Here is a 17,916-nt window from a genome sequence, read left to right as displayed (position 1 = left end):
TAGATCCATCAAAGGCCCAGGAGTTGGGGGACCCGGAGCAGCGGGAGCTGGGGCTGGCAGGACTCTGCTGGCTGCTCCTCTGGTTCAGCCCTGTCTGCAGCTGAGAGCAGGCAGGGGATGGACACGGGGCTGGCAGGTGGGTGCTGTGCCCCTGCAGGATTTAATCAGCAACTCCAGTCACCTCCTGCTCCTTGGGGTGTCCTGAGCTGCCCTCACAACCCAGAACAAACACCCAAGCTGGGAGTTACCATCCCATGGATCCCTGCCTTTGGGGGAGCCCATTTCCCACCTCTGAGAGCAAATGTACTTTTCTGTCCCTTGCTTGTAGACCCTGAATGACGAAGCTCCGGCTCTGGCGAGCACAAGGAGTCTGGAGCCATGTTAGCACAGGAGATGGCAAAGGAAACAGTGGGAACCAGGACACTGCACAGTCCGCAGGCAGGAGCAGAGGGCGTGAGAGGCAGGGAGCAAGGGGCTCCTCCCTGAGCAGGCATTTAATGCATCCTCTGGTCATTTTTTCAAGTGATACCCGTTGTGCACAAAGATAAGTTGGCCAAAAGCAAATCTCCATCACCGGGTCAGTGCTAATGTCCTCTGACCTGAGGCAGCTCTGCTTATCCCAGCTCTGCTCCTCCCCATTCCACCTGGGTTATTTCCAGCCATCCCTGAGCAAGGGTCACCTGTCCCCTTGGTAAGGACAGCCCACAGCCAGGCCCAGCAGCTCTGTGCTTGCAGAGGGATGCATCCAGCTCTGTTTCATGCCTGGATTGCCCACTCCTGTGCATCCTCCTGGAAAATGTAGCAGGCCCTGGGATTTGGGCTCCCAGCCATGCCCAGCCTCGGCTTTCACCTCAGTCCCTTGGGCTTCTGTTCTCATAGCAAATCCCGAACTGCACCCCAGATGACATCCCAGTGCTCCTCACCCGGCTCCAGAAGGCAGCAGAGGCATTCCCACACCTCAGCCAAAGGAAGAAAGAGAGGCAGAGCCAGAAGAAAGCACCAGCAGGGGCAGTGCAGCAGCCAGAACCAACAGGGAGCACAGGGGGGCATGGATGAAGGCAGGGGGGATACCTCGGCTCCCGGCCCAGCAGGGCTGGATCGATGCCATGGCACAGCCATGGATCCAGGTCCAGCAGCTCGGGAGGCGCCGCTCTCCAGGGGCACCTCTGGCAGAGCATGGAGCCTCCGGCACACAGAGGCAGTTTGCCTTTCCCTGAGCCCCTCATTTTCAGTAGTCCTGGTCTCAACACCCATTTTTGCTGTGCCTTCTGCAAAGGGATGCACTCACCAAGGTGTCCTTCTCTGCCCTCCCTCCTGGCAGAAGGAACGCTGACCCTCCAAGCAATACTGAGCAAGGCTGAGTTCATCAACTGCTTCCAGAAAACCAAACGGGCTTTGAAGCTCTTGGTGAGACATGGAGGAGTTTCCATCCCATGCAGGGACAGGGCTTTTCCCAGTGTATCCCAGCAGTGAGTGTTCAGAGGGAAATTAGAACAGAAAACACTGCCAAGGGACAAAGGTGTGGATTCCAGGTTCTTCAGAAGCCAGGACCAGCACTGTTACTACACAAACTGCCTGGGGTTTCAGCGGCTGGGGGCTGCACCTCACCTGGTCCATCAGCACGTGCAGTCACAGAGGCCTGGGGATGGCTCTGAGTCACCTGCGCTGAGGCTCCAGCTCGGCTGAGTGGATGAACATAATCAGAGTTACATGGTTAAACACTGTTCACTGTTAGCCAGAATCCAGAGCCTTGGCCAATTCCCACCCTGGCTGAGGGCCCAGGGGCCTGAGCTAAAGCCCACAAGGGAAAGGGCCAGAGTGTGGTGCAGTCTGGGCAACGTAACCCAGCTCCCAAAATAATGTACCAAGCCTCTGTGACATCTCTGGGGTACCAGAGCCCTCTGAGGGACACAAATCAAATCAACAACTGCCCCAGTGTGTAACTCTCATGGTTCAAACTCTATACAAGTCAAGACATTTTGATTTTTCCCTTCCCTTTCTATTATTGTGAAAGTATGCAAAGGAAAAAAAGCCCAGTTTTCATGTGAGCCAGCCTTTCTAAAGAACTGGATAGGTGAAGTCACACTAGTTATACTATATCAATTTAATGCAAAATTAAAGCTTTCTGCGGGTCTTTTAGAAACCAGTATCAATCCTGCTGCAGTGTTGATTCTTCTGTTAGTTTAAATAGGCAAAAAACCCCTATCCCCCACAGATATGCAGGTATGCAGGTTCTCAATGCAACACAACAGAACTGTCTCCTCTGTCCCACCAAACCCAGCCACATACACAGAACACAGTGACAGCAGCTCTTTAAAATCAATTCTATCTCAATGAACTGTTTCAGGACTGAAATGTCACCCTCCTCCAAACCCAGCTACGTTTGTGACTCAGCAAAAATGGTAGAAACATAGTTCTCTGTGTTTGTTTTTATTTCAGTTCCCCTTTCAGACTCCCTGCTTCTGCCATGGAATGCTTCAAACACTCGTGGCACTGATGCCTCAGCCTCTTTAGGCTCTTTTTAATGGCTGTTTTAGTAACAGCTCTCAGCTCTCACTGCTTCCCCCATCTTACAACTTGAATAGTAAATAGTGAAAGATTAATGTGTTTTCAATATTATTTTTATTCTGTTAAATGACTGAATTTATATGAAAATTAGAGGGAGATGAATTTTGCACTGACAAGACTATTCAGACAGCTATAACCAAAGTGAGTTTACCAGTTTAAATATGGATCAGGTCATCCTTCACTGGTTAAAGCAAGTAATTATAAATGTATAACCCAAAAGCCTTAGTCCAGTAAAAGCTGAGGGAAATAGAATAAATCAAGCCCATAAATACCATCAGCTGCTAAGCTACTGAAAAAAAATTCCAAGTGACATAACCTTGCATCCTCCAGATTTGCTCTCTGCTGTGAATGGTCAGGGGCTGCCTCTGTTGCTATGAAAAGGTCCCACCTACATCAGGCCTGTTTTTTGTTGCCATTGCTCAATTTTTCCCAAGTGTTCTTGAACACCTGCCCCAAACTTTTGCCACACCTTGCCCTGACACAGCCACTCAGTGAGAAAAGCTTTGAAGTTGGCTCCAGCCCTGCCTTTTGTTCACAGCTCCAAGGCCCTGTGGAGCCTGGCACCAATTAGGGAGCAGATAATTAATAAGTCTCTCTCAGAGCCCATTTCTGGCACTGGGAAGGGATTTTCCTCTTAACTGAAACCAGCTCACTCCTTCAAATCAGTCATTTTAAGGCCTGGTATTGTCCTTCACACTCACTGCAACTCTTCTGACCAGCACCAGCACATTTCCATTATTACAGACTCACCCTCCTAGGACAGAAAAAAAATCTGCCACACTGCAAACAAAGGCTCTGAGTCAAATCCACCGGGACCTCCCCAGAGCTCTGGCTGATAAAGCTCTCAGCAGCTCCAGCCAAGACTTAATGTCTGGCGAACAAAATGTTCTGGAAAAACGTCGTGCCTTCTATAAACACTTTTTTCTGGCAGATCCGTCCTGTTGTTTTAAAATCTGGAGAGGCTGACTCAGCCTGGCTTCTGCAGGAGCTAAGAGAACACGGTGGGTCCAGGGGAAGGTGGAGGGAATGGAGTGTGGGGAGGAGAGAGAAAGGGGCGCAGAGTGAGCCCCGCACGGCCCCCGGTGCTGCATGGAGCCGCTGCTTCTGCCCAGCTGCTCACACAAAGTTTATGTACACATTGTCCACATCCTTCAGCCTGTTTTTGGTGCCCAGGCAATTTTCCAGCATGTCTTTTGTGGGCAGGGAGCTGTCAGTGCTGGTGACAAATTGCCGCAGCGCATTCCTGCCCGTCAGGCGGCATTTTTGCTCCTCCTTGGCAACGCTGTCCAGCAGGACTCCTCGGATGTCCTTGGGCTTCCCTGGCACGCCGAACACCACGAACAAGCCCAGGCAGTCCCGTCCCACCAGGCGGCAGAACTGGGCCAGCTTCTCAAACCTGCTCATGTTCTGGAAGCACTCGTCGGCCAGCGCGGCCTCCCGGCAGCAATCCTCGGCAGCGCCCTCGCCGTGGAAGAGCTCGGCCGGCTGCAGAGCCTGCACGGCGATCTGCAGCTTGATCTGCTTGTCAGACCCACACAGAGTCCAGATCCAGTCCACTCCGAACAGGGAGGATTGCTGCTTGGTCATTTTGCTGGTCATGATCTGCTCCTCCATGCCCTTTCCCACGCAGAAGCCGATGAAGTTGACCAGGAAGATCTCGCTCAGCGTGTTCGTGGCTGGCTGGAATTTGCTTTGAGGATCCACAAAACCCAGGTAGTCCTTCAGCCTTTGCGATGCATGGAGCACACCCTGGCTGAAGACTTCACACATGACCAGCGTTTCAGCCTTGTTCTCATGGTTGTCCTCCTGGGAGACCTTCTGGCCCATTTTCTCTGCTGGAGGAGGTTGTTTCCACATGCAGACTGCCTCAGGGACAAACCTTTATTGTCCAGCAAAGGCTGTGCAGGTGCTGGGCTCAGCCAGACCTATTCAGCTGCACATGGACACCTGCAGCCTTCCCGGTGAAGGTGATGGCAGAACTGAGCTCTGCGTGCCCACAGGGCAGCTGGGCTTTCTCTGGGTGTGTTTCTCCGCAGCTGACTGAGCAGGGACCAGCCCAGCAGGCCCTGTAGCTTTCACACTTAATGAATTCATCTCTGCTTGTTTTCCTTATTGTTAATTCTGGCACCATTTCTCTGGCTGATGTTATCTCATTCCAGTCTGATCTTATCTCCTTGGATCTCCTTTCTAGGACTATTGCACAGAAACCAATTTTTTGGTACAGGGTGTTGCCTGGAGATGAAACCACCTTTTTAATCTCCCAGAGAAGGGAGATTAACACTTGGGACCAGAGAGAGGGACAGTGCACCCTGGGAAGGCTTCCTCTGGAGAGCACACACTGAGCAATGATCGTGTCACTTCTCACCACACCAAACAACCCAAGATGGTTAAAATCTGGATCCCAGAAATAACTAAAAAGTCTTGATACAGTTGATTTTTTAGCTGTTAGTTGAGCCCTGCTGCAGGCACCACTGACAAATTGATGAATGAGTCAACAAAAAATGTGTGATTTTGCCCCTTTTCCCTTCTTTGTTTTCTGAACAGAACAGAACAAGCTTCCATGGAAAATTAAAAGGAAAAAAAAAAAAAGAGGACGTGAAAAAGGGAACCAGCTTCCAGAAACACTTGGCATTTTCCACAGACTTTATTGGATTTCACATGGCAATACACAGCAGTTACGTTGCCCTCTCCAAAGAGGCACCAATTAAACACTCTGACAGTATGGACAGTGTGCACACACGCACCTAAAACCTCCTGACTCCATCGCCTCTCTCGTGCCCCTGCCCTGTAAGAGAAACAGGGCTCAGATGGCAGCTCGAGGGGATGGCCTGGCTGCCAGGAAAGGGCTGTTTGGAGCAGAATGCTGCTCACACTGCACTTCAGTAAACCATCACTGCCCTCACTGATAACACTCCAGAGACACTGGAGACTGTTTGTGGCTATTTCAGCACACAGTATTGTGTCACTAGCTCCCTTTTCCCCCTCCCCTTTTCCCCCCAGTTCTGTCCAGTGGCCAGTGACTAGTGAGAGCCATCCAGAGGAACACTTTTGTTTGGAAGCCTGTACCACATTTCCCAATGCTTCCACAGGGTTTTATGATCAACTTCCATGTAAATAACAACAATATTGCAGAGTATTCACAGAAAGGGAAGCCTGAATCCACATCCCAAGCATCTGCACCCTAAACCTTCCCACGTTAAATTTTGCATCTTGGTACATCAATAATCACCTACACTGCACATCCTTCAAAGGTCCAGGTTACCAGCTCACATAACTCTAATGCTGGAATATGCCTCTGATCTGAGGGGAGCTCCCTGAAAAACCTGGGAAGAACCTTTCTTCCTTTCCTAGCTTTTTTAACAGTGTTTCAGAAACAACCCCAAAGTCAGCACAAACCCCAAATCCCCTGCACAACACCAGGAATGATCTCACTTCCAGCAAGGAGAGCAACAAAACGAGTGACAAACGCTTGGCAAAGCAACACCACCGCAAGGAACAATTCCAGCTGGACTTTTGTTTGCCTTTTACAGAGCAAAGCAGCTTCATGCCATTGTGCTAAAATACATGCAACATTCAACACCATACAAATGACCACTGGAATAAAAAGTTACTTTTATTTGTTTGTTTGCTTGCTTTTGGCTAGGACACCTCACAAAACTGGAAGTCTGACACAAGATTCCCACTGGCTAGTCAGGAATTTTAAAACCTGATGATCCTCAAGAGCAGAGGAGCTGTGCTTTAAGAAGGTAAAATGATGAGCAACACATTTGATATCTGAATTTTGGAGGAAAAGTCCCACCTTAGGCTTAATAATATGAAATAATATATTTCCTATACATTTCTCTATAAAACTTTATTTTTTTTGCAACTACAACATCTTCATGTTAGTTACAGCACAGAAACATCCCTTCCATATGCAGGGAGTACTCTCAACTTTAAAGAAATTTTTTCAGTCATGGAAGTGTTAATAACCTTGTTGAATGCACTAACTACTGCTGCTGGGGACAATAAAGAAGACATTTTAAAATGTGCAGTTTCTGGATGAGTCACTGCTAGGAGAAACATGCTTTAGAATAGTTTCATCTCAAATGGAAGATCATTAAACTGTGCACTCAGTAAAAAGCAACGAAAGCAAACAGTTCCAAAGGTCAGCCTGCCTTTCCCAGTAACCAGCTGGTCTGCAAACTGGCATAATTTTTTTACAACCTTCTCCCCTTCCCTCACACACCTTCAACTTTCCATCACTCTATCTCACAAAATTTAAATTTTTGCTTTTATATGTACTTCATATACTTATTTTTTTCTTTTTTTTTCTTTTTTTTTTATAAAACAGTATAAAAATAGGAGCAACAGTCAAGAGCTACTGGGGAGCTTACACAGGGCACAGATGACTAAAATCCTACATTGGATAGGGCTGAACTGGTGTTTGTGCCAAAGAAAAGCACTTAGAGAAGAGCAGGAACTTCTATTTTTCAGCTGGGAGCTCAGAGAGAGCTGATGCACGCTATCTACAGACGCAACACTTTCACCTAACACCTTCTGTTCTTTTCAAACAGCAGAGAGCATTATCTGAGGCCAGGAATAAGCAAAAGGAGCACTAGCATACCACATCAATTTCAACGCAACACTCTGAAACATATCACCAGTTTGTACATTAAATAGAGTTAAAACCATTACCATTCACCAGTGTCTGGGTGGTTTTTATGGCAACTTAAGTAGGCACCTTGTTTTTTCTCCTTTTCTATTTAAAATTCTCCACCCCTCAGTGTCACTTCTAACAAACAGAAGCAAGAGCAATGTAAAGTACATGATCTGTCATGTGGAACAGGGATGTCCTTGCATGCAGGAGAACGAGCCTTTGTCAGTGCCTGGTGGTGACTGTCACACGTTGGAGTCCTCATCTGTTATACTGGTGCTAGGAGAGCGAGTGGCAAAGTCTTTGAACATTTCATCTTCCTTCAGCATGTGCTGCAAAGGAAAGGAGGGAAGAGTCAAGGTTTCTCACAACTGGAGTCAGTCACCTGTCCTGTGCTGGGCAGCAAACACTGTCTGCCAGCCACTGTTTTGTTCTGCTGAGGGAGGTTTGCACTCACCCTGCCCCAAAACCACTCTGTCAGCTCACTGCTGTCTGCTGGCCCCAGTGCCTCAGGGCTTCTACCCAGAAAATGCATCCTGACTCCCAGCTGGAGACCCATCGCCCATGGGCAATGGGGGCTGTGTCCCCTGCCCTCCCTGGTGTGTGGGGAGCCAGCACAGGCCACCAAAGCTCCCCACCAGGATGGGTGGGTACCTTCCTGAACCACTTGGGTTTTTGTGCCCTCTGTCCCTGCAGGAGACCCAAAGGACCTCAACTGACACTGTTTAACATGAGTGACTGCCAAGGGCCTCACACCCATCCCACAGAAACAGAGACCTTACTGCACAGACCCTGTTCACAGACTCACTGTCAGGTTGTTGATGCCTTCAGAGAATGCTCCTATTTGCCTCACCGTCCCTTCTGAATCTTCCATCTATAAAAACCAGAATGAATCATGAATTAATAACAACTTATTTGTATCATAGAGTGGAATCACAGAATGCATTGGATTGGAAGAGACCTTAAAAATCATCTCAGTCCAATCCCCTGCCATGGGAAGGGACACCTTCCACTATCCCACGTTGCTCCAAGCTCTGTCCAACTTGGCCTTAGGCACTGCCAGGGATGCAGGGGCAGCCACAGCTTCTCTGGGCAACCTGTGCCAGGGCCTCAGCACCCTCACAGGGAAGAACATTTTTCTAAACCTCCTGAGATCTAAACCCACTCTCTGTCAGTGTGAAGCCATTCCCCCTTGTCCTGCTAGGACAGAGTGACATTGAAGTGCAGCACACAATTTACTGACTACACCTGAGATGTTCAGACCAAGGGGGAAGCATGGCCTGCCAGGAGAAGAGAGTTACTCCAGAGCAGGCCCTAAAGGTGCTGCATTCACAGCTTCAGCCTCCTTGGGAGCAGAGCCTTTTGTCACTAATGCTGTGACAGTAAGAACTCAGGGCCTTCATGGGCCAAAGCAAAAGGAAGACTTCCCTTGAAATGGAAGGTTTTCCCACCAAACCTGACAGCTCAAAGACTCAGAATAGTTAGAACTGGCTTACCTGCTCCAGCCTGTCCAAATCATCATCATCATATACTCGCATATCCAGGCCAGGCTTAAAGCCCTTCTTCGATGCGCTCCCAGATGCCCTCCCCAGCTCCATAGGACACACATACTCCTCCACATCATCCTGCTTCTTCTTCCTCAGGTTCCCAAAATTGCTGAAGGTAAGTTTCTTTGGCTTAAAAGCGAAGAGAAATTTGTCTAGGAGTTAGAGAATCAGCAAAGAACAGGCCTACTCGTGCCCTCTTGTGCTTCCATGACAAAGGTCAAAACCCCAGTGCTCTCCTACACAGATCTTCTGAATTTCATGACAGTGGCAACTGAAAGGACAATGTGTACTCTCATTCTACCACTGTTAAGACACCACCATTTAACAGATCCCAAATGAGGTGAAAATTCCACATTAAACCATGAGTCTGTTAACAGTAAGGGACAGTCTCCCTCCCAAACATCTCCCAGTACAGACAGAAGGACAACACGAGTGCTACCTCTTGTCTCTGCATGTCAGAGAGGCTGAGAAGTGGCCTGTTCATGGTAGACACAAGTGTCAGCCCCAGATCTGTGAGGTCCTGCTCTCATGCTTCTTTCCTTAGAAACCAACCCCTTTTCTCAGACCTTACTGATGCTGCACCCTCCCAGCATGGATAAAACCAGAGATCCAAAAGCTTCCCTGGAACCTCCCACCCCTCCCAGAACAAGTGGCCTACCTTGACTTTGGCAGTTGCTGTCAGAAGGACGTAGTCTGGGGACTCCATGGCCTCACGCTTCTGCTGCTGGGCCTCCTGCCCCACCAGGAGGTTGAAATGTGTGGCCAAGTGCCGCCTCAGCAGCGTCTTGTTGGGGGGGATGTTCAGCAGCTGGGCCATGGTTTCTACATTGAAACGGGGCTCCAAAACCTGGGAATCCAATCACAGAGAACCCAGCTGAAGCCAGTACTGTCTGATGAGATGTCAAGGACATCCAGGCCTATCTTGGTCACTCCCTACGGCTGCTTTGGGATTTTTGTTTGTATTTTAGAGGAAATATACAACAAAGAAGGAGGAAAGAGAGTTAGCTAATTAAAGGATTCCTAGGCTTTCCTTCTGGAATTATAAATAGGAACAAATTGGCAGGTAAGAAGAAATGAACAGATAAATCCATCCTTAACTGAAGTACTGTGTGAAGCTGCCACAAAATGTTTACCCAGTATCATCTTCCAATTCTGGAAAAGGTAGCCAGAGGAATCATGGAAAATAAACAGACACAAAACCTCTGGAGCAGGGATATAACTCCTAATCATCACAACAAACCTCTGCAGATATAAGTCTCTTGTCTGGAGTATGTGATGCTATTAAAAACAATCCTGGTTTGACAGTGTAATCCCAAATTTTGTAAAGGTAACAAGCTTCCCCCACAAAAGAAAACCATATCCAGGTCAGGAAGGCAGAAAGTGGCTGTTCAACAGCATGGCAGCACTGTAGGGCAGGAGGTGGAGAATGCTATACCAAAACAGAATTGTGAGGGGAATACAGAGTATTAAACCACACAACTTCCCCTCAAGACATTCATATCCTTTAAACCATAAGGTAAGAAACTTCTTATTAAGCAGAATAGGTGTGTGCAGCAAAGACAATGTCAGAACATTGACCTAGAGGTTGCCAGACATCTTTTCTTTCCTAAAATGGAAGAAGGCACCCCGAAAGCTCACCATCAGCCCCCCGTGCACTCCGCTGCCCCGCAGGTTGGGCGCGTACTCTGCCAGATCCACGGAGCGCAGCCACTCCATTACGCGGTGGTTGGTCCACTGGGTGACCTCAGAAGGTGTCACATTATTCTGCCAACAGGAGGGACAGGCAGGTAAGGAGACGTCCCAAAGCAGGTGAATCCCAGCCCCAGTCTTTACTGAAACATACTTCTCCTGCCCTTAAGGAATACAATCCTACTTTGCACTTGAGAGAAGAATCTCTTTCTGGGTTGCTACCTTGTCGCAAGAGCAACGTGGGGATGGGTCTGGGCAGGGGGCAGGGCTGTGTCAGGTCATTTGATTATTGTGCTGTGCTCTAGGGTTATTTGCCATTTCTACCAGTAGAGCTGAAAATTCAGCTGTTCCATGAGCTGCTGTGCTGTTCTTGCAGATACACACTGTGGTTCTAAATCCAAGAGTCTGGGTTGTTTTGTCATCCATTGCCCTGTCCAGCATTTGCTGCTTCCAAAACACAATGATGGCAGTCTCCTGTCTGGTAATGGGGCCAAGCTCCTTTTACACAGAAAATTTTGACACAGCCATCAGTTTTCCAGAGAGTTGCACAAGACTTGTGGCAACAGTGCACTGAATTCAAGATGATTTGTTTTCCAGACAGCACATCAGAGACTGGGCCAAAACAGCCAGCTGTTGGCTTGGAGGAGAAGCAGGAGACTTGGAAAGGGGGACATGAGTTTGGGGTCATGGCAGGTAGAGGAAATTAAGTGATGTCAGAGCTTGAGGTTAAAAGAACAACATGAGGAACAGGAAACTAAAAATGAAGGAGAATGAGGAGACAGGAGGAGAGAGCAGAGCAGGAATAATCAAACACCAGGGATAAAGCCCTAGAGGATTCCTCTTCACAGCTTCCTTGTAAAGCAGTACCTCATCAGATGGCCTCCGGCGCAGGCAGTTGGGCTCAAAGTTGTTTATTCTCAAAACCTGAATGGCTCTTTTGATGCTGAGGTGGTGAAGGACACTGATGACCTTCAAGGAGAGCAGATCATCCTGTCAAAGAGCAAGAGGGAGTTAACAAACACAGACATGCTTATTCATGGGAGCAGCATCCTCCTGGAGAGGACTGCTTTAGCCCTGGCTTAAAAAGGCACGTTTGACACATCTAGGGGAAGATTTTAATATGTCAGACAGGTGGTTCATATCAAACCATTGTGCCAAAATAAAAACTTTCTGTGTTGCACTGTACTAGCTCTTGGGGGATGTTTTTCACACAGGGTACAGAGCTTAGTACAAGAAACATGGGGTAACAAGGAAGGAAAAAGAGTGAGATGACACATCCTCAGTGACAGGATAAGAGCCAAGGCAGCACCAACACACTACACTAGACTCACCGGGCATTTAATCCTGCCAGAAGTTACCTCAAATGTACAGCTAGAAGTTTAACTGAAAAAATAAATTACTCTGAAAATTGGGACATTCTCTATGGTTAGAATAAAAAAGAGGGAAGAAGAAAGTGTCTCAAAGTCCAAGTGCAGTTTGGCTAACTTAAATAAATTTATGCACCCTTGCTCCAGGGTTAGCCTAGCTTAATCTTTCAGTTTTACTTATATGTTATGAGTACTGGAATTTATTTTGTCAGATATTTAAGACAAGATTCTTTGCTTACCCAAACATCCCACTGCGTTCAGCTCAGTTTGTGATGAATCTGACAGTAGGTTATTATGTCATGGTTTGCTATTTCATTTATTATAAAATAATAAATGTTCCTTATTAATTATTTTGAGTTGGAGTAACTTCAAAAGATCATAACAAGTATTAGTTTAATACTTTGCTTATTTTGTTGGTTGTTTACCAACAATCTGTTGTCATAATTTGATGATTAAACTTGCTCTAAAAATATCCCCAGTGATCTAGGGCAGTTAAAGGGCAGTGACAATGGTAGTAAAGTCTCCCAACACAACATCAAACTTCATGGAGGCTGCTGGCATCACACCTCCCAGGGTTAAGAAGGAGAAAAAACAATCTTATAATAAATAAAATTGCAAACCATGACATAAAACCTATGCAAAACACATGCCAGTGAGGCATGAAAAGGTAACTCATGAGAGAGCAGGGCTGTGATTGATTTCTTTTTTGTTGTGCAGAAAGAATTAATATTAGGGATGTTCAATTTGCATTTGTGTCCCCAGAGAAGGAAGGTCTTATCTTACCTGAGCCCTTACACAAAGGAAACCTGACTGGCAGTGAAGTAGGGAGGTGATGCCTGTGCTAAGCACTTTGAAATGCAAAAGCTGTTAAGTGTAGCCTGCTTTCAAACAAGCTGGCTCTCAGAACTGCAATTTTCTTCAAAGGAAATTGCTTGGGTTTTCTTCACCTAAGCATCCAAGTAAGTAAGCAAGCTGATAGAATGCTTACTCACTGAAGAAAAAGATTCCGTCTGCTTCTATTAATTAATAACAATATGAACAGCAAAAGCATGAATGGCAAGCACAGAATTTGCACATCTTTGTGTACAAAAGCCCTGCCTCAGCACACCGGTGTCACACACAGCTGTTGAGCTCAGGATTGCCCATTTCTCATGCATGAGTCCAAATTCTTGCCTGCTGTATTTGCTCTTCCACCTGAATCTAGTAGGTGTGGAGATGAAAAGAACTTAGGAAATGCTTGCAGGTGAGCAGTACTATCTGATTTCTACAGGTTACAGCTATTGGCATGAACACAGGACATTCACTAGAGTTTAAAGGGGTCCTTTGAACACTGAGAAGCCAAGAACATGGAAAGGATGTCAGGAAAGGCAGAAACCGTTTACTCACCACAGTCATGTAATGGAGCATGCGGCCATCCACCTTCCCCTCATCAAACTGGGTCTTATACTGGGGCAGGCCAATGTCATCCAGCCACCCTAGGGCAGGACAGACACTCCTGTCAGAGTGGCAGCCACATCACCCAGCAGCACTCACTGCTCCTATCCTCAGCACCCCAAATCAGCCACGGTTAAGGAGCCCTATCCAAAGCCACTGCTTCAGCATGCAGTAAAATCTTACTGGTAACCCAGTGGTAATCCAGTTTTCCATGGTTGTTCTCCTCTTCAGATCCCAGTGCCTGCAGAGCAAGCTGGAGCTTCTTCCTATGCAAAGGGTGCTTTATCCCAAGCTCCTGTGAAAGGAAGCAAAGCAGTAAATCTAGAGACAATACTGTTTTATTCCTCCCTCTGCAAGTGACAAAGGGTTTCTGAGAGTCACCCTTTCACAGCATTGCTGGGGACATGGCAGGTGCATTTTCTTTTTGCTGAATTTCAGTGTTGTTTTAGCAGACATTCAGCACTAGGGAAAGGCCCACTTACAGTGTGGCAGATTAATTTCAAGGAGTGGTGGATTCTAAACTGCATTAAAATGCTGGCCACAATATTCTCATACCAGGTTAAAAAAAATCCCACAATATAATAAAAATGTTAGCGTTCAAAAAATACTTGCTGGGAGTAATTCATCCTCTCCCACTTAGGCAGGTAAAGTTAAAATAATTATTTAGTTAATAGCATAGGAATGTTCCAGAAATTACTGAAATTCATTAATGCTTTCAAATGTGTAACATTATTCCCCAGTTTAGTAGCAAGTGCAGCTATTCCAGGATCTCTTTAATATCATTTCACTTTCAGGAGTGCCTGCTGGTTAATGTTACCTCTGACAACACTATTACAAGCCATTATGTTCATAATACACTTCTCTTATTCCAGTTGTAGCGTAACTACCCAACTGAGAAAACAGGCTTACTATTTGGTGAAGAGAGTGATTTTTTAAAAGCTGAAAATTCAAACTTTATCAAATACTATGGATTAAACATGTAAATTGAATCAATTTCTCCTGTGTTTCTCATTTTTAAAAATAGACAAGCAATTCTGCAACAATTAAAGACAGAGACTGATCAACCTGTGTGTAACAAATCCTCATTCCTCTTTGTATAAAATAGACAGAAAACACAATCAGAACAAAACAGCACCTTTTAACACCCTTCTCACGTAGGCATAAAATAACTGAAGCATATATGGGTGCTAATGAAGCAGGGCTACAAACCCATATGATAATGAGGCAGTCTCACATGCATATTTTTAGAGGGTGCTATAGTCAATTGATGTGTCCACGCTTAATGAAGTTAAATCATGTATTTGTAATTATTAGCTTCATTACAGAGCATTAAATTTCTACAAAACGTCAGCTAAAAAGAAATGGATTTGGCATCATTGCAGGTGACAGTATTTTGAAAACTCATCTAGTTTACTTTTTTTTACCAGGTGCACTTTACAGACCTGATTTACATGCACAGAAATGGTAATTTTTTTGTACCTTTATTTGTACCTTTTTTTTTTTTTGTACCTTTATTTATTTCTGGTATTCCTCACCTTTTCCAGATCCTGCTGAGAAGCCTGCAGAAGTGTTTGCCCAGACAATATCCAGTGCCTGCCATTACTGATGTAAGAGCCAAGCCCTTGGTCCTGGAGCCAGTTGCAAACCTGCTCCTTGGTCCACTTTGCAAATGGCATGTCCAGCTCACTGCGGGAGATGTGACCCAAAAAAGACTGATAAATCCTGTGCTTCCAATCTCCTGTTCTCATAAATAATGAGAAAGCCAAAAGCTAAGCCTAATTCACATCTTGTGGGATCTGGGACAAGCTCTGAGGGGGAACCATCAGCACGATGAAGTGCTGGGTGCTGCTGATCTGTTGCCACTGCCACAATAAACACAGCCTCCTATAATGCTTCTGAAAAGAGCCACCCCTGCTGCCTAGCATGGCTACAACTCAGGAGTGAGACTGGGATGTTTCACTTTCTCCTTTAATCCCTGGAAGTGCAGCAGGAAAGGCACAGAAGGAGTATCAGTCACTGCCCATGAGGGCTCACACGCTGCCTCTCGGCCCCATCCTGTGAAGGAGAGAGCTCAGCAGCAGGACCCCAGCACCCAGCCCACCTCAGCCCTGCAGGGACCCTCTCTCAGAGGAGGAGGCAGCCTGGATCTGCCTGGTTTTGGCCAGTCAGGAGAGGGGATGTTTCATTTTGGCACTGCCCTCCGGCTCTGGCCCCGTGCTCGCCGGGATCCAGGCACTGACAGTGGCTGCGCTGGTGTCACCTGTGGGACTGGCCCAGGTCCCGAGACCAGCCCAGCCGGGGCCCCGCGGTTGCTCTCGTCCCTCCTCTCTTGAACTCTGTCTCGGACATGTCGTCTGGGTTGAACGTGGTGGACTGACTCCTTTTAAGCCTAAAGGAAGCAAGCACATTCACATCTGGCTAGGGAAAAGGCACGTCACTGCTGCCACTGCAACCAACACAGGCAAGATCTCCCCCAGGGCTGGCAGCCCCTCTTCTACATGCCCCCAGCACACTGTTATGCCTCCCAAATACCACACGGACTCCTGCGCTTGGGATGTTAAACCATGGAGCCATGCGCTGGCAGGGGAGAAAGGAAGGTGTGTCCCCAGCAAACCCCTGCCCGAGCTCCAGCTCTGGAGAATGGCCATCTCTCATCTTTTACTTACCTTCCAAACAACTTCTTGATTCCCCTGGCCTTTTTCCTGGAATCTGGAGAAGGTGGTGTCATCAGCAAACTATCTGCTTCTTTGGGGCGAGGGGGCAAGCCAGCCAGATCCAAGTGGTCTGCAGATCCCTTCTCCGTTTCAGCTGTTAGAAAACAAAAGTTTTGTCAAGACCCTCTTGTGCAGGACTGTACAGACATGCTCATGACCTTGGGAATGACTCCTGCTAAATTACTGACAGCCACCATGTCAAGAAAATGGGGCAAAGAGGGATGGGAAGATCCATGAGAAATGCCACATGTTCCTCCTTCCTGGGTCTGGCTGGTAATGCTCCAAGGCAATGCTCTGCTTCAGTTAAGTGCCTTTTGCACCCAAGGTGGGAAAATCCACCTCGTGAATCAAGCAGGGAATTAAATCCCAAATTTACTCTTCCTCAGGGAGTGCTCCTACAGTGCTTTCACAGACAGAGCCAAGGCACATGGGTGCCCAGGAACAATTCAGTGCAGTGGCAGGGAACTAAACCAGGAGTCCCCAAGGCACAGAAAGCCAAGTAACTTCCCTGCAGATATCCTTCCCAATAACCTGTAGTATTTCATTCCCTGGCCAGGAAATTCCAGCAACAAAACTTCTGCCCCAGAAGGAGGGCTGTCTCCCCCCCACTTGTTCAAACTGAGGAATATTTTGTTCATTCTCAGAGGAACACCATGGAGTTTAGGCTCTGTCTGAACCGTATCTTCTGGGTGAACAAAACATCTCTGATCAGAGACCCTCAACATTACCACCCACTCTAAAAGCATTTAATCCTTGATCTGTAGCTCTTTTCCATGACAACAAACCTGAGGGCTCTTGTTCCCAAAGGGGAAGTTGCCACAAAAGCTAAACTATTAAAGGAAAAGACAATTTAAACATCATTTAAAAAGAAAACTAATAGAATTGCAGTATCTACTAGACTACATAAGCAGAGATGTGCTAGCAAGTGCTAGATAGCTGAATAAAACTACCATGTGGAGTTTATGCCAGTTGCTTGCTGGGGAAGAGTGAGAGCATGAGCTTGTTCAGCTGAAGCAGCTGTGGCAAGGCAGTCAGGCCTGGAATGACTTGCAGCATCTTTTAATATAGCTCTGTAATTAAATTCCCATCACTTGTGTTTGAAATGGACTTTCAGACTTCCAGGAGAAAAGTAAACAATGTATCAAGGCAGAGCTCATATTGCTGAGACATGTGGTCTCAGGCCACAGAGTTGATGCTGAGATGGCCACAAAAAGGCCATGACCAGCAGCAAACCGTAGGCTTTGCCATTGTATCCTTCTGCTGGCCAAACTTACGATGGTTCAGCCAGAACACTTATGAACATGTCCCATTTTCCATCTTGTCAAACCTTGCAGTGAAACAACAAGGTCACACAAAAGATCATTTCCAGGCACTTTGGTTCGGCCACTAACCCACACAGGGATCCTGCCACTGACAGAGACAGCACTAACATCCAACAAGGCTGTGGCATTCGTGGGTTTTGCTTTACTTGTAGAAGGTAAAGCGAAAAAATCCAAAACCATGGAAATCAGGACAAGGTTGGGTGCATTATAGCAGAGATTTGCGGGAATTGTGCTGTTTGCTCCTCAGACCTGGCTCCTTCTCATGCACTGACACAACTCTGTGGAACAGGTAACGTTTAGGGGGCCATGTGAGAAAAGGAGAGGGTCCAGAGCGCTTGGTCTCTTTGCCACCCCATGTGGCTGTACCACCACCCCACTGACACAGCTCTGCTTCCTAAGGCAGGTCTCACCTGTCCTTGCCAGAACCACCCAGGGAATCCTCACATCACAAGACAGGTTCTTATTTACGGTGTGAATGGCTCCTTCCCCATCTACCCCAATTATTTCTCATTTGTTTTACTATACCATAAACACAACTACATCTAGAAGATGAATTACACATGCTTTCCCTCAGAACTCCCTTACATGAATACCTGGGAAATACAGCTCATTCCCTACTTCACCACCCTTTAAACTCTT

General features: G+C 46.9%; 2 protein-coding genes across 11 annotated transcripts in view; both read right to left on the bottom strand.

Annotated features, from left to right (window-relative positions):
- Positions 1-2,603: 2,603 nt before the first annotated feature.
- REP15 (RAB15 effector protein) lies at positions 2,604-5,115 on the bottom strand. The gene has a single exon (XM_066568432.1). It carries the CDS (start codon positions 4,423-4,425, stop codon positions 3,685-3,687), a length of 741 nt encoding a protein of 246 aa, XP_066424529.1. The 5' UTR covers positions 4,426-5,115; the 3' UTR covers positions 2,604-3,684.
- Positions 5,116-5,193: 78 nt separating this feature from the next.
- The window catches only part of PPFIBP1 (PPFIA binding protein 1), a 101,934-nt gene continuing 89,211 nt past the window's right edge, over positions 5,194-17,916 (bottom strand). For all 10 annotated transcript variants that reach the window (XM_066568354.1, XM_066568358.1, XM_066568357.1 and 7 more), the window contains 11 exons: positions 15,908-16,049; positions 15,502-15,630; positions 14,777-14,927; positions 13,425-13,536; positions 13,194-13,282; positions 11,308-11,430; positions 10,390-10,515; positions 9,410-9,598; positions 8,701-8,880; positions 8,013-8,078; positions 5,194-7,536 (listed from right to left, as the gene is read on the bottom strand). In XM_066568354.1, coding sequence (XP_066424451.1) covers positions 7,450-7,536; positions 8,013-8,078; positions 8,701-8,880; positions 9,410-9,598; positions 10,390-10,515; positions 11,308-11,430; positions 13,194-13,282; positions 13,425-13,536; positions 14,777-14,927; positions 15,502-15,630; positions 15,908-16,049 — 1,394 coding nt within the window. In that variant the 3' untranslated portion in view covers positions 5,194-7,449. The remainder of the gene's footprint in view (positions 7,537-8,012; positions 8,079-8,700; positions 8,881-9,409; positions 9,599-10,389; positions 10,516-11,307; positions 11,431-13,193; positions 13,283-13,424; positions 13,537-14,776; positions 14,928-15,501; positions 15,631-15,907; positions 16,050-17,916) is intronic.

This window comes from Molothrus aeneus, chromosome 32 (assembly GCF_037042795.1).
Source record: "Molothrus aeneus isolate 106 chromosome 32, BPBGC_Maene_1.0, whole genome shotgun sequence".
NCBI classification, from domain to species: Eukaryota; Metazoa; Chordata; class Aves; order Passeriformes; family Icteridae; genus Molothrus; species Molothrus aeneus.
The sequence above is the reverse complement of the archived record's forward strand: the minus strand, read 5'-3'. Positions and strand labels throughout refer to the sequence as shown.

What these genes read in the sequence shown, in the direction of transcription:
- REP15 (XM_066568432.1), bottom strand. Translation starts at nt 4,425, where the DNA reads ATGTGGAAACAACCTCCTCCAGCAGAGAAAATGGGCCAGAAGGTCTCC.